General features: G+C 34.4%; 1 protein-coding gene and 1 pseudogene across 3 annotated transcripts in view; one reads left to right on the top strand and one right to left on the bottom strand.

Annotated features, from left to right (window-relative positions):
- The window catches only part of RNF19A (ring finger protein 19A, RBR E3 ubiquitin protein ligase), a 52557-nt gene that overhangs the window by 35538 nt on the left and 2320 nt on the right, over nucleotides 1–14699 (top strand). For all 3 annotated transcript variants that reach the window (XM_038555200.1, XM_038555198.1, XM_038555199.1), the window contains 7 exons: nucleotides 275–483; nucleotides 4962–5106; nucleotides 6063–6225; nucleotides 8909–9023; nucleotides 9512–9673; nucleotides 12113–12326; nucleotides 13567–13710. In XM_038555200.1, the coding sequence (XP_038411128.1) occupies nucleotides 275–483; nucleotides 4962–5106; nucleotides 6063–6225; nucleotides 8909–9023; nucleotides 9512–9673; nucleotides 12113–12326; nucleotides 13567–13710 (1152 nt within the window). The remainder of the gene's footprint in view (nucleotides 1–274; nucleotides 484–4961; nucleotides 5107–6062; nucleotides 6226–8908; nucleotides 9024–9511; nucleotides 9674–12112; nucleotides 12327–13566; nucleotides 13711–14699) is intronic.
- LOC119865492 lies at nucleotides 14142–14318 on the bottom strand (annotated as a pseudogene).

Here is a 14699-nt window from a genome sequence, read left to right as displayed (position 1 = left end):
AAATTGGGATTAGGTTATCTATACAGTTCGGCATCTTAGTTAAAAATTGAAAGTTAAAAGTTGAACATTGAACCTTGTTTAGCCATTTATGTGTCTTCATTTGTGAATTACTCATTTTTTCCCCATTTTTATATTGATGAGATAGTATTAGGGTTTATGACCATTTGCTCACGCATAAATAGAAAACTTTTTCAGGAATGCATTTAAGTTGGATAATTGTTTTACTTAATATCTTTTATGTACCATTTTAAATCATTTTTCTTATTCTTCGAAGATATGCTGTGATAGCATTTGGATGTGCTAGCTGTCCAAAATTAACTTGTGGGCGAGAAGGCTGTGGAACAGAGTTTTGCTACCATTGTAAACAGATTTGGCACCCCAATCAGACCTGTGATGCTGCTCGACAAGAGAGAGCCCAGAGTTTACGTCTGAGAACTATACGTTCTTCATCCATTAGTTATAGTCAGGAATCTGGAGCAGCAGGTATTTATGTCTAACTTTTTCTAATAAAATATTTGACATATACAGAGCACTATAGTTATCTTAATAAAAAAATGCAGTATTCACTTCCTGTTACTACCTTTTCTCCCTTTAGCTTTCAGAAGTGCTTAATGTGTTATTATTATTTCTGTCCCAAAAGTACTCGTCATTTACTATGGAAGAGAAAATGGTATTGAGGTTGGAAAGATTTTATTGTTTAAAAAAAAAAAAGAAAAGAAAAGGGAAGTGCCATGGTGATTTATATAATTGATAGCTGAGGATAGTCTGAACTATTGTTCATAAAGGTATGTTATGCAAAGCGTAGCAAAGATTTTTAATAAAATCATCTTTTATTTACAGATGTCTCATCTAATTCCAGGATCAAGGATTTACAATCATATCTTAGAGGGACACTAAGAATTTTGTGTCTTTGGCTAGGAATTTTTAAATTACCTGAGGATCTATATGTGAACAATATATGCATCTCCTAAATGTCAAAAATTAAAAAGTTCTGAATCTCTTAATATTCTTTGAATAAAAATTGAAAAATGTTTCCTATTTATAGAATTTCATTGTTTATTGGGATTTCAGTCATTTTTAGAAAAATGCTTTTCTCACTGATTATAAAATGGAAAAACTTGAAAAATACAGAAATTTGTCAAGAAAATAATTTACATTCCTACACAGTATATTGAAATAGTCATGTACTTTATGCTATTAAGGTCTTATTCAATAGAATCAAATTTAAAATTAAATAAACTTCAACATTTAATGCTTTATACAATGTACACAGATTTTCTTGCTTATTTGCTCATTGACTTGTTTCTGTTGCTTTTTCTGAAGAGTTGAGGTGGAACTGAAAAGTATTAATAATAATTTGTAAGTATGGGTCCAGAAGCAATTCAGAGGAGACCTGATATACCTAAACCCTGTAGAGTCAACTGTAGCCATGGAGTGGTCCACTTGGAAATGATATACCTCTTCTCTGTGTGGGCATGGATATTTATTACCAGACATACGTAATGAGTAGGAGCCTGGACTCTGGAATCAGTCTGTCTGGATTTAAATCCTAGCTTTTCCACTAATTCTGTGTGAGCGAGTTGTCTTATCTGTAAAATGAAGATACTAATATGTTTCTGTAAGATTGAAACTTTTCTTGACACATAGTAGGTGTTCTGACTATTTGAGGTAAAGAAACTAGAAAAAAGTCACCTGCTAGAGATTTGCATTTATTAATTTTAAAATAAGCATCATAATGTAGTCATCAAATGAATGTTGATCTTTCTCACAATATTCACTGTGGGAGATGTTATGTTTATTTCAGCACTGCTAACTTGGAATGCTTTATTGGTCATAACCTTTAGATCCCAATACAGCTGCTTAGATTATCTTAATGTCAATTTGATTTCTGGAAATGACCAAAAGTTCTTTTGGAGCTAAGTCTAACAAGTAGAATATCATACCAAGTTGAATCACTGGTTTAGGGTGGATCCAAAGTAAGATGTCACTATATGATCGAGAGTGATTTTTTTTTTTTTTATAATAAGTAGCTTTGAAAGCAGTTCTGAAAGAAGAACTTCTCAAATGATTTGAGCCAAATAGTAGAATTGTTGGAATAAATATAGCCTTCCAAGGTGATTATTTTAAAAACTTCATTTGGAATTTTTCCATGTTCAAAAATCTTTTAATTCTGAAAACTTAAAGTACATGCATTTTTATCTCCAATGCTCTAAAAATCAAAGCTCTCAGAACAAATGCTTGTATTAGAGTATTTTTTGATGTAATCTCTAAAAAACTTGAACTTGGCTACTCATTGACTTGTGAGGAAAAAAAAAAACAAAAGGGAACTACCATCTAAAATGATTTTGTTTATTCCCCTTGTTCCAGATATCTTGGTATTTTTTGTCTCCTGCTATCACGATACAGTGAAAAATTGGCTGCACTTGTAATAATTGCTTGGCATGATAATAATTAATTGGCTCTTTCTTTCTGGTCAATCAGCTGAAGATAAAGAAATATGCTTAATCATCTGGTACATTAAATAATTTGTATTATGATGTAATTATCTTTAAACTGTGACAGTATTATATCTACATGAGACATTTTCTTATAGCTAGGAAGTTTATGCACTTGGAGTTAACATTTTAAATAAACTACATGTTTTTTATTTTTGTTACTATATTTTCCCCTTTATTAAAAATATGTGTAATTGGCTTTCCATCTTCATCTCTGACTCCTACTTCTAACAGCCCAAAAGATAACCAAACCACTGTTAACATTTTGTTATAAGTCCTTACAGGTAATATGGTTGGAGTGGGAAAGTTTTTAAACAGATTTTGAGAACTGTATGTTTTGTAATTTGTTGGGTTCCCCCCCCCAACATGACAATAGCCCATACTTTAACAGTAAGTAAAAATATAATGATTTAAAAACAAAACAAAACAAAACAAAACCTTTGTCAAGCACACCCTAAATAGAAATGGGAAGCTTTTTCTTAATATGAGGTTGCTGTGGATTGATGCTCAGAGAAGGGGGCATCAATTGACCATCTAATCAGTAAAACAGCTCCTATTTTGGATTTTTGCATTTGAGAATATCTTGAGAGAAATATATAATTTCTAATTTGTTTTAAGAGGCAGACAAAACAGCCTTTTATAGATAAATAAGTACACAGTGGAAACATGCAGGTACGGATCTATAAAGAGACATCAAAAATACATTGCTTATGGTGTTCTTTTTTTTTTTTTTAAAGATTTTATTTATTTATTCATGATAGTCACACAAAGAGAGAGAGGCAGAGACACAGGCAGAGGGAGAAGCAGGCTCCATGCAGGGAGCCTGACGTGGGATTCGATCCCGGGTCTCCAGGATCACGCCCTGGGCCAAAGGCAGGCGCCAAACCACTGCGCCACCCAGGGATCCCGGTGTTAGTTCTTTATATGTAATCTTAGCATATTAAAAGGCTGTTTTGTGGTTTAGAACCATAGAATGAATGGGGATGTTATCTTTCATTTTATTCTGAAGATTGCATGTATCAGAGCCAAAGTGGGGTCTCTTTACTCCCACCTCTAATTCAGATATTTACTACTTGAGGTATACTCTGGAATGAGGAAGTTTATTGATTAATATGCCACTTAAGCAGATAGTATTAGCATTTCTTAAATTTGAAGTACTAGACATTGTATCTGCTGTGAAAGCCAGCTTTTTTAAATTCATGCTTTAATTTATGCTGCGTTAAAAATGTTAAAAAATTTGTAATGCAGGGGATCCCTGGGTGGCTCAGCGGTTTAGTGCCTGCCTTCCGTCCAGGGCATGATCCTGGAGTCCTGGGATCGAGTCCCACCCACATCAGGCTCCTTCCATGGAGCCTGCTTCTCCCTCTGTGTCTCTGCCTCTCTCTCTCTCATGAATAAATAAATAAAATATTTTTTAAAAATTTTAATGCAGATTTTATGTTCTTTGGGTCATTTAAATCATGACTTATAAATATTTTTAATTTTTATATTCTAGTATTTATCATTTGTCTTGGTCTGGCTGCGTAGAGTTATCAGTTTGCTCAAAATTGTTTGAAATTGTTAAAATACTAATTGTGAGCTTTGACCAGTTCTTAAGTTAAAAAACAGCTTTGGCCCTAAAAGAAGCTCTAAAGAAACCCGAATTCACTGATAAAGCACGGGTGAAATTTGACTGTAAAACTTTTAGAAAGGAAAATATAGTTTAATGCTTATCATGTAAGAAAATGGAACAAATACTTGAATTCAGCAGCTAATTGGAAAATATAACTGGCTACCAATAATAGTAAAATAATTTACTGTTTGCTATTAAATAGATGGCAAGGTTCAAAATAGTTGTAGAATTTGAGATAACTCTTATTCTATGTCAGTGATTTTGAAACGTGCCATTTGATTTTAACGTGGCACCTGTGTGCATTGTAACCATATTATTATATACAAAAAGAGTACAGCAACAGCATTTGAATTAATTATTTTTTAAAAGACAAAGATAACTATTCTGCAGTATAAAGAATATCTAGATTTTAATAAAGTAGAGATGATTTGAAAAGTTGTAGAATACAAAGTGCCACTCAGAGAAGATAGCAATGGGATAGGAACAAAGAAACTTCACGTAGTTTGGAGTTCGCCTAGGGGCTGTCCTTGGTTCTCCTGTCTCTTTTTATTATTTTGTTACTGTTTGTTCTCATTGTTCCACTATTTTTGAAAATGTTTACAATTTGAAAATTTAATGTAAAACATGTTCCTTTTTCTGAGAAAAGAAGAAGAATACTTTTTTTAAAAAAAGTTATATAGATGTTCTTTGTAGCATTTCTTTTGGAAAAATATATGCTAAAAATAGTTGGCTTAAAGTTATCAGTTAACAAACTATGTAAAGATTTTTTGGCATTGCTACAATTGATTATCTACTAGACATTGTTATTTTTAGAACAGTTTTATGTAATAAACATCTCTTTATTTTCCTAATAGCTGATGATATAAAGCCATGTCCACGATGTGCGGCTTATATAATAAAGATGAACGATGGGAGCTGTAATCACATGACATGTGCTGTCTGTGGTTGTGAGTTTTGTTGGTTATGTATGAAAGAAATCTCAGATTTACATTATCTAAGGTAAGTATATAAAAGGAGCTATTTAGTCTGTGGTCATACCACCCTGAATGTGCCCTGTCTTGTCTGATACTGGAAGCTAAGCAGGGTTGGGCCTAGTTAGTACTTGGGGGGAAGGGAGAAAGAGCTCTTTATATCTAAATCTTTTATATATTTATTTTAGATAATTGGAAAGAATATTAAAGATTTTTAAACATGCTTATAAGATACTGAGAAGAATGTGTTTTATTCTAGTTACATAAATTTAAAAGGAACCAAATTATTGTGTTAGTCACTTGGGATTAATTAGTCAAAAATAGCAAACATAGATTTCTTCTTTTTTTGTTTGTTTTGTTAAACTTAGAAGCTAGTATTTTATACTCCTATGTAGCTTATACTAGGTCATAAATATTTCCATTTGATTGTCTTATATATAAATTCCCTCATTTAGTCCACAAAGAGAATTGTGTGCCTAAAAATAAGCATGTTTTGCATTAATTTATTCTTCAAAAGCTAACCTAACATTTTTAGGATAATAGAGGACTCAGGATAAATATTTAACTTGAATACTAGTTATCACTTTCTTTTTAAAATAACTGATGGCGGACAGCCTGGGTGTCTCAGCGGTTTAGCACTGCGCCTTCAGCCCAGGGCCTGATCCTGGAGACCTGGGATCAAGTCCCACATCAGGCTCCGTGCATAGAGCCTGCTTCTCCCTCTGCTTGTGTCTCTGCTTCTCTCTCTGTCTGTCATAAATAAATAAAAAATCTTTAAAAAATAAAATAACTGGTGGTAGTTCTTACATTGATATTTGGGGGGGGGGGGTTTGTGGAGGGCTTTAATGAATTCAGAATTCAAGGAAAGGAAAAAATAAAACCTCACTCCTGAGTATGAGAATTCTTCTTTAGAATCATTGCTTTAATGTAATATAGTCATCGGTTATGTTTTAGAGCAGTTACAGTTATAATTTTTTCAATTAGTCCATCAGGATGTACTTTTTGGGGGAAGAAACCCTGGAGCAGAAAGAAGAAGATACTGTGGCAGCTGGGAACACTTGTTGGTGCTCCCGTAGGAATTGCTTTAATAGCTGGCATTGCTATCCCTGCAATGATTATTGGCATTCCTGTATATGTGGGCCGTAAGGTAAAATGCTTATTAATTCTTTATTAGTTTAAAATCTTCAGGTTTAAGATTGATATTGATGATTTTTGTTTTTTGTTTTGAAAGATCATTTTTATGATCATTTTTATACTGAAATATCTTCAGTATAAAACTATTTTTTCATAAGGTAATAAATTGTCAGTGTTTGGCAAACTTGTATGTATCCATAAAAAGTAGACTTGCTTTAAAATTACCTGAATCTGAAAACTTTAGTACATTTCCTTTCTAACTTTAAGTATTGAAGGACACACCTGCTATTTTTCTCATGGGTATATCCTTGTAAAGTTAGGTCTATAAAATGTTAATAGCTAAGTTACATATGCCCTCAAGGCAAAGAATAATTAGCCAGTTCCTGAATTATTTTGAACTTTAGTTCAAAGGTTTTATTTTCTTAGATTACTGCTATTAATATGCTGTTCTGTAGATTATAACAGTCTTGTGAAAGTCCAGATACCAATAATTGCCACTGGCCTATGAGTGATGAATTCTACTTCATTAGCTAAGCAATCTTTTTTGAAAGGTTAAAGGACCATTTATGAAGTGGCTAAGAATTCTGCTGTCTATGTTAATGGAATCTCAGAATTGAGAAGTAACTTTAGAAATTATCTGAGGGGATCCTGGATGGCTCAGTGGTTGAGCGTTTGCCTTCAGCTCAGGTCGTGATCCTGGGGTCCTGGGATTGATTGAGTCCCACATCAAGCTCCCTGCAAGGAGCCTGCTTCTCCCTCTGTCTGTGTCTCTGCCCCCCCCCCCCTCGTGAATAAATAAATAAAATCTTTTAAAAAACAAAACAAACTCCCTAAACTTATTTAAGGTCCCAAACATAGTAGCTGATTATAATAATCCTTCATGTAGTTACCCAAAACAAGGCTTTGCTAAAAGCAAGACTATTCAGATACTTGGAAATAGAAGTAGAAGGGAAGGAGAGACTGTTATACTGCACACATCTACAAATAATTCATAGAGGAGAGATCTCATTGTTCATGTCTTAGGTGCAGTTTTAAGTCCTCCTTTTTTCAAACGTATACTGAAAGGGTTGAAAGTTGTTGAATTAGTTTCCCATTGAAACAATGCTCTCTGTGCTATTTAGGGATATAAGTCAGCCCAGGAAAACTTGTTAGGTTGATAAAGTAGCTAAAAGCTTAGTCTTTATTTACAATAACAAATAGAAAATGTGGCACAAGAAAGTAAAACAAAAAATTAAGTTGAACCAGAGATAGAATAAAATATGATCACTGTGATTGAACATTGGTGCTTAAGGATGCAAAATTTTCTGGAAGATTCCTATCTACTCTGTCAGTTTTTAGCTTTGGCTTTTCTCTGCTTCATTGCTAAGTTTTTCAGGAATGGTAGTGGGGAGAGGAACAAGAATTAACTGCAGTACTGAAGGTTGATGAAAGATGCCTTGGGAGGGTCTGCCATTTCTGCGTGCATGGACTATTTAGGGAAGTATAGAGGCTCATTTCCTAGGAACTTAGTTAATGCTGGCAGGATTCTCACTAGGAAATGTGAATGCTTCTCGTCTCATGCATGCTTCATCCACCTTCCTGCCCCAGCTTTCTCACTGTTTCCTATCTCCTACAAGGCTCATTGTACTTTATAGCCTTCAAGACAACCACGTAATAGATTATTTTATTAAATCTCACCTGTAACATTGTGCATAAGTCAAGTATTTTAGAGACTACCCATACATTTTTGGGGGCTATTTTGAATCTCTTGAAACAGAGGAGAAATATACTTTATTAGCTTTAGCCCTTGCAAACCATGAAACCAAAGAGACTGAGCTGTTCTTGAAGTTCAGATATCTTACAGACCACTTTCAATGTGATACTAAATTCTATTTATTAATTCTATTTAAAATTGTTTATTATCTCACAAGCCACTTCTAATGTGATATTAAATTCTATTAATCTAAGTTCATATATCTCACAAGCCACTTTCAATGTGATATTAAATTCTATTTATTTTAATACAGTACCTATACTGTACAAAGATGCGAAGAGATCTAACTCCTGTCCTCTGGAAGCATTATTTGTTCTTTTTTTCCTCTTTCTGCCTTTTACTTTGAACTATAAATGAGATCCCGGGATTCTGAGTCATTTGACATTTTTCTTTATAAAAAGGGATTCAAGAAAAAAATTGACTAATTTAGTGATATTTGCTTCTTAGTACTGCTTGTTAAGGTCCATTTAAAAAAAAGTGTGGCAGTCTCCCCTAGAAACCAACTTTTATCATTTAGGGATGCCTATTTAGAAAGAAACCCCATGGAATGCTAAATTTATTAGAAGTAATCTATTAGTCAAGCATCCAATTCATGACTATATTGAAGATAATATTCTTAATGCCTTTTTCTTTGCTCAAAACATGATTTTACTCTTCTTGAATAAGATTATACATTTACTCAAGACTGTTTAAAAGTAAACACAAAGTAAAATCTATTAAATCACTGTCTTATTTAAGCAAATTATTAATAAGGACTAAATTATACATAAGAATATGGTTTAAGAAAAATAGAACAATTTATCTTGAATTAAGACGCTTAAGTGAATGAAATTATGAAAGAAGTCACTTTAATTACTAGCAAATGTAGATCTATTTCATTTAAATTAAATATATAATGTGTTTTCTCTTTAAACCCCCACCCCATTTTTATTTTTAATTCAAGATTCACAATCGATATGAAGGCAAAGACGTTTCAAAGCACAAACGGAATTTGGCCATAACAGGTGGTGTAACATTGTCTGTAATAGTATCTCCAGTTGTAGCTGCAGTAACTGTAGGTAAGAAAATGCTTAAAAATACTGATTACCTCAAATTTTATAAAATTTAAGTTTTACAGAAGGATTTTTTCAAAGCAAAGCATTATATTGCAGAAGATTAAGAGAGTTTTTTTTTTTTATTAAGGACAATATAAGCTGAGCCTGCAGAAAGCCTCTCATTGAGTGTATTGGTTAAAAGTATTATAGACTCAGAAACCTAGAGTTAGGATAATTGGCAAATTCTTATTGGCTCATACCCACCCTTACCACTTTCTCAAGCCTTGGCTCTGAAAAACAAAAAGGTTTACATCTTTTTTTCTCATGCGTGTCACCTAAGAGGTTAGAAGCTTTGAATTTGTCTCTTCACAGCTAGATAAATCCATTTTGGGCAAGGATTGGAAAACAGCAGCACTTTTCTCCTATACACTTTCTCTTGAAAAGGCTTTCTGAGAACTCATGTTTCTGTGATTATTTTTTAACTTACAATTACTAATTTAATTCCTCTCTAGGTATTGGTGTTCCTATTATGTTAGCCTATGTCTATGGTGTTGTTCCAATTTCTCTCTGTCGAAGTGGAGGTTGTGGAGTCTCTGCAGGCAATGGAAAAGGAGTCAGGATTGAATTTGATGATGAAAATGATATAAATGTTGGTGGAACTAACACAGCTGTAGGTAAGTCTTTTAAGCAAAGGAAGAGGATGTACTTATTAATAGTTTTAGTTGGGAGAATCGGTAACATGCAAATTAGAATTTCCATTGCCCTCCTTTCACTAGGCCTAATAGCGTTCATCCTGAAGTACATCAGTGAAATGAACTGCCTGGGAAAGGTGAATGGATGAAAGAGGTTGGAAGAGTCCTGGGTACCTAACCTATACTAGAAATGTAATGTTGTAGAAATTCTAGACTTTTAATCTTAAACTTTGCCTGAAATAATACAAATCGGTAAAACAGGATATGAAGAAAAAGGTAGTTCATAAAAGAAGTATAGATAGCTAGTGAAGAGAGAATATCTTTAACCCAATGTTATTCAAAGAAATATTAATTAGAACAATAACTGGAGAGTGAAAAGGCCCTCATAGACTGCTAGTAGGAGTAAATCTTAAGAAATGTGTGTGTTCTATCTTCTGGTAATTCTTATTATAGAAATTTGTCTTCAGGGAATAATCAGGCAGATGTGCAAAGATAATGTCCACTTTCTTACCTCCCATTCTCTATTGAACCCACTCCAATCAGATTTGGCCCCTACCACTCCATAGTTTTATCTTGACCACTCCACCAAAGCAGAGTCACGAATGACCTCTGTGTTACCAGATAAAATGGTCAACTCTTGGTTTTCATCTTAATATAACAATACACCTGACATGGTAGACCATGCCCTCCTTCTTGAAACATTTTCTTATCTTCAGAGAAACCATTTCTCATTTCATCATATCTCCTAATCATTCCTTCTTAGTCTTCATCTACACTCATTCCCTGAGTCATCTCACCTATGAAATAACATGTAGCCTGACCACTCATACATTTGTATCTAGGCTAGAACTCGCCTCTGAACTTCATGTTTGTATATCTAACTCTCCTCGTTAATCTAAATATCTAACAAGAATTTCAAGGTTAACTTGTCTGTAACCAAACTCTTCACTCTAAAACCTGTTCTCTCTAGTCATCATCCACTCCTCATTTGGTAGCCTCTCCATTCTTGCTGTTTGGACCAAAACCCCTCACTTAGAGTGATTCCTCCTGTTCCCTTCTTACCTTACATGTGATCTGACAGCAAAATCTGGTGCTCCCTTCAATATTTAGCCATAATCCAACCATTTCTCATCCTCTCCACTTTAGTCCAAGCTACTATCCTTTTTTTGGATTTTTCAGTCCAAGCTACCATCTCTATCCTTTTAATAGCCTATTATAATATAGCCTCTTTAGCTGATCCATCAGTTTCTCATCTTTCTGCTCACTATTTCACAGTGTGTCTTTCTTATGCTCAGAACTCTCCTAGTGCTTCCAACAGTCATGGAGAAAAAATCCCCAATCCTTATCTTGGACTATATGGCCCCACATGATCTGTCCTGGATTGCATCTCTGAACTCCTCTCTTGTCACTCTTCTATTTAATACCACCCCTTCCTTGATGTTTTTGAGGATGCCAAGTACACCGCCACTTGCAGGCTTTTAAATTGGCCCTTCTCTCTGCCTGGTATAGTCTTACCCCAGATAATTTTATGGAATATAGTGGTATCAGGTCTTGTAATAGCTTGTATACAATTCAATCTGTAGAACATACCAAGAAATCAGCTTGTGGTGCACTTTATTGACCTGGAGAATAATAAGCTCTTTAAATGAAACCCTTATTGAAAACACATATTTTCCTCCAACAGTCAGCTAAATTTTTCAACAGATTTTTTATAGAATTCCTAAATCTTCTGGATTTTTTAAAAGAAGTGGTGAGCTTTTTTTTTTTTTTAGGATTTCAAGCCAGTTTATTTTAGATTCAAGGTAAAAGTTTGATTCCTTAAAAGCACTTATTCACAGTCTGTAATAAGTTGTTTTTTGTTTACTTGGCTTCTTAGGGATGGGGGCTATACCTGTCTTCTTTGATATTGTATTTTTAGAACCTGGTGCTTGATTTCACCATCTTTATTTATTTCCATTATCATACAAAAATCCTAATATCTTTAATATTAACAAAAGGAGAAAGCCAGTTTTCTCCTCACATTTCTTCTCCATCCTCATTTCCTTTTTCTTCTTTCTTAATATGAGTGTAGTTGACACAAACGTTACATTAATTTCAAGTGTACAACATAACGATTTAACAAGTTTCTACATAATGCTGTGCTCGCCACAAGTGTAGCTACCACCTATCATCATAGAAAGCTATTACAGTAAAAAAAGTGGTAACCATGTAATACTGAGAGTCAGTCCCTAATCCAATTTTACACTCTGAGATAGCTCCCTGTCCTTTTACCCCATAGTTATGTGTTCCTGACTCCAGATGTTTTTCCTATTCCTGTGCATGTTGTATAATGAAAGGTCCTTTCTGAAATCATGGAGGAATTTAAGAAGAGGGAAATGAATAATCACACTTACGTAATTTCTTTAAAATATTTACATTTAGACACAACTTCAGTAGCAGAAGCAAGACACAACCCTAGCATAGGGGAGGGAAGTGTTGGTGGTCTGACTGGCAGTTTGAGTGCAAGTGGAAGCCACATGGATCGAATAGGAGCCATTCGAGACAACCTGAGTGAAACAGCTAGTACCATGGCCCTAGCTGGAGCCAGTATAACAGGGAGTCTGTCAGGAAGTGCCATGGTGAACTGTTTCAACAGGTAAGAAAAATGTCCTTTTTTTGTTTTGTTTTTTGTTTTTTGCTTTTGTTTTTACTTCTGTTATCTCAGGTGTGAATTAGATGAGAATTTTGAATGATTATGTAATTATGTAATCATTATGATTATTTGTAATCCTATGTCAGGGCTGAAAACAGCAATATTAAGAATGAAATTTAGTGGTAAACAGTAAAATTTTTACTTGTTTGAATTTTCTGTCTATATACCCGTGCTGTGATAAAAACCAAGTCTAAGGCATTTGTCAGATTAACTTTTAACTTTTTAACTTTTTCCCTGCATTATTAACTTTTTCCCTGCATTTGTCAGATTTGATATGAATCTGTGTTGGATCTGCTTTGGTGGACACAATAAAGGCAGTGCATAAGCCTGGACCTTACCTCTGGTGGTGGCAGCAGCTAGATGTTAGAAAAGGAAACACTGGCTGAGGCCTGGGGGGAGCAGGTGGAGTCAGGATGTGTGAGAATGTGTCAGCTGAGGCCAGGGTAGTCTAGTCCCCCGGAATCATTTTGTGTGTTAGTGCTTATTTTGTTCTCATCAAGTCTTTTAAAACAGCCATACATATAAGTAGGAAAAATTAAAGCATTTTTATCTTCCTTTGTTTTTCTCTAAGTCACTATTCTTGACTTCTGTTTATTAGCTTTGTTGTTTTTCTCTTAATGTAGGATAGTATACATGAATTAAAAAATAAATGGTCATATTTATCTTATTTTTGGGTAGCTTTTATTTTTTTTAGGTAGCTTGCTTTTATACTTTTAAACACAAACTTAAAAGTTATAGTAGTGTTTATTATGACTTTTTTTTAAAAGAATTGGGTATTAAATTTATAGGATCGTTTTTAATATATAGATGCTCCAGATGTTTTGATCCACTAATCTGTCATGTAGACTGGTTTTTAATGTATTCAGATATTGTTTCACACTCAAACATGGCAAATAGAGATTTAATTAAAATCCTTTATGTCCTTTCTATGTCACTCTGTTACTACCTTACTTGGCAGACAGCTAATTTTTCCTATTTTATTTCAATGGCTGGTACTGTTTATTTGCTGCAGTAGAATTTGAATAATCAAATAAAAGGAAACTAATAAAAAGTGTTGATAGTTGTTTCTAAAATAGTTTTTGTTACTAGGGTTCTTATCTGAATGATTTGAAGATACGATACATATTATAGTAGTCTGATATTATATGTTATTTCAGTTTTTATCTTCTCCCTGCTCTTTAAGGTTGGAAGTACAAGCAGATGTCCAGAAGGAACGGTACAGTCTAAGTGGAGAATCTGGCACAGTCAGCTTGGGGACAGTTAGTGATAATGCCAGCACCAAAGCAATGGCAGGATCTATTCTGAATTCCTACATCCCATTGGACAAGTAAGGAAAGAACTATTAAAGAGTTAAAGTAGTTTTCAGATTGTTTTTTGTTTCTTTATTAAAGATTTTATTTATTTTAGAGAGAACACGAGTAGGGAGAGGGGTGGAGGGAAGAGGGAGAGATCCCAAGCTGACTCTGCACTGAGCACAGAGGACAACTCCAGGCTCGATCCCACGACCCTGAGACCAGAGTCCAAATCCAGAGTTGGACACTAAACTGACTGAGCCACCCAGCCACCCCTTAAAATTAATTTTAAAAGAATTATTCCTATCAGACAAAATTATCATAAATAATGGTTACCAGCTATTAGGTTCTCCAGGAAGAGAAAATGATGAGATGTCCAGAGTAGGCAAATCCAGAAAGTAGATTAGTGGTTACCAGAGGCTGGGGGCAGGGAGGCATGGCAGCAGACTGCTAGTGGATAGAGGGTTTCTTTTGGGAATGATGAAAATGTTCTGAAGTTAGTTGGTGGTGATAGTTGCACAACTATGAATATACTAAATAAAAACCATTGAATTGTGCACGTTTAAACAGGTGAACTTTCAATTAGCAATAATCATGCCTCGGATAAATTTCATTGGCTATGATACTGCCACTGCGCAAAGCTAGGTGAGTTTTGTGACATGTAAATTATATCTCAGTAAAATTCTGGAAAAAATTGGAGAAGGTAACATAGTACCTGGAATAGCATAAGCAGTAAATGTAGCTACTTCTATTTTTTTTTAAATTGAAATATTATTATAAATACAGTCCTTTGGGTACCTGGGTGGCTCAGTCAGTTAAGCATCTGCCTTCAGATCAGGTCATGATCCCAGAGTCCTGGGATCAAGCCCCACGTTGGGCTCCCTGCTCAGTGGGGAGTCTGCCGCTCCCTCTCCCTCTGCTCCCCCCACCCCCGCTTGTGCAATGTCAAATAAAATCTTAAATAAATCAATGAATAAATACAATTCTCTTATTTCAAGTAATGTTTTAATAGAACATATCCTGC

This window comes from Canis lupus, chromosome 13 (genome assembly GCF_011100685.1).
Source record: "Canis lupus familiaris isolate Mischka breed German Shepherd chromosome 13, alternate assembly UU_Cfam_GSD_1.0, whole genome shotgun sequence".
NCBI lineage: Eukaryota > Metazoa > Chordata > Mammalia > Carnivora > Canidae > Canis > Canis lupus.
The sequence above is the reverse complement of the archived record's forward strand: the minus strand, read 5'-3'. Positions and strand labels throughout refer to the sequence as shown.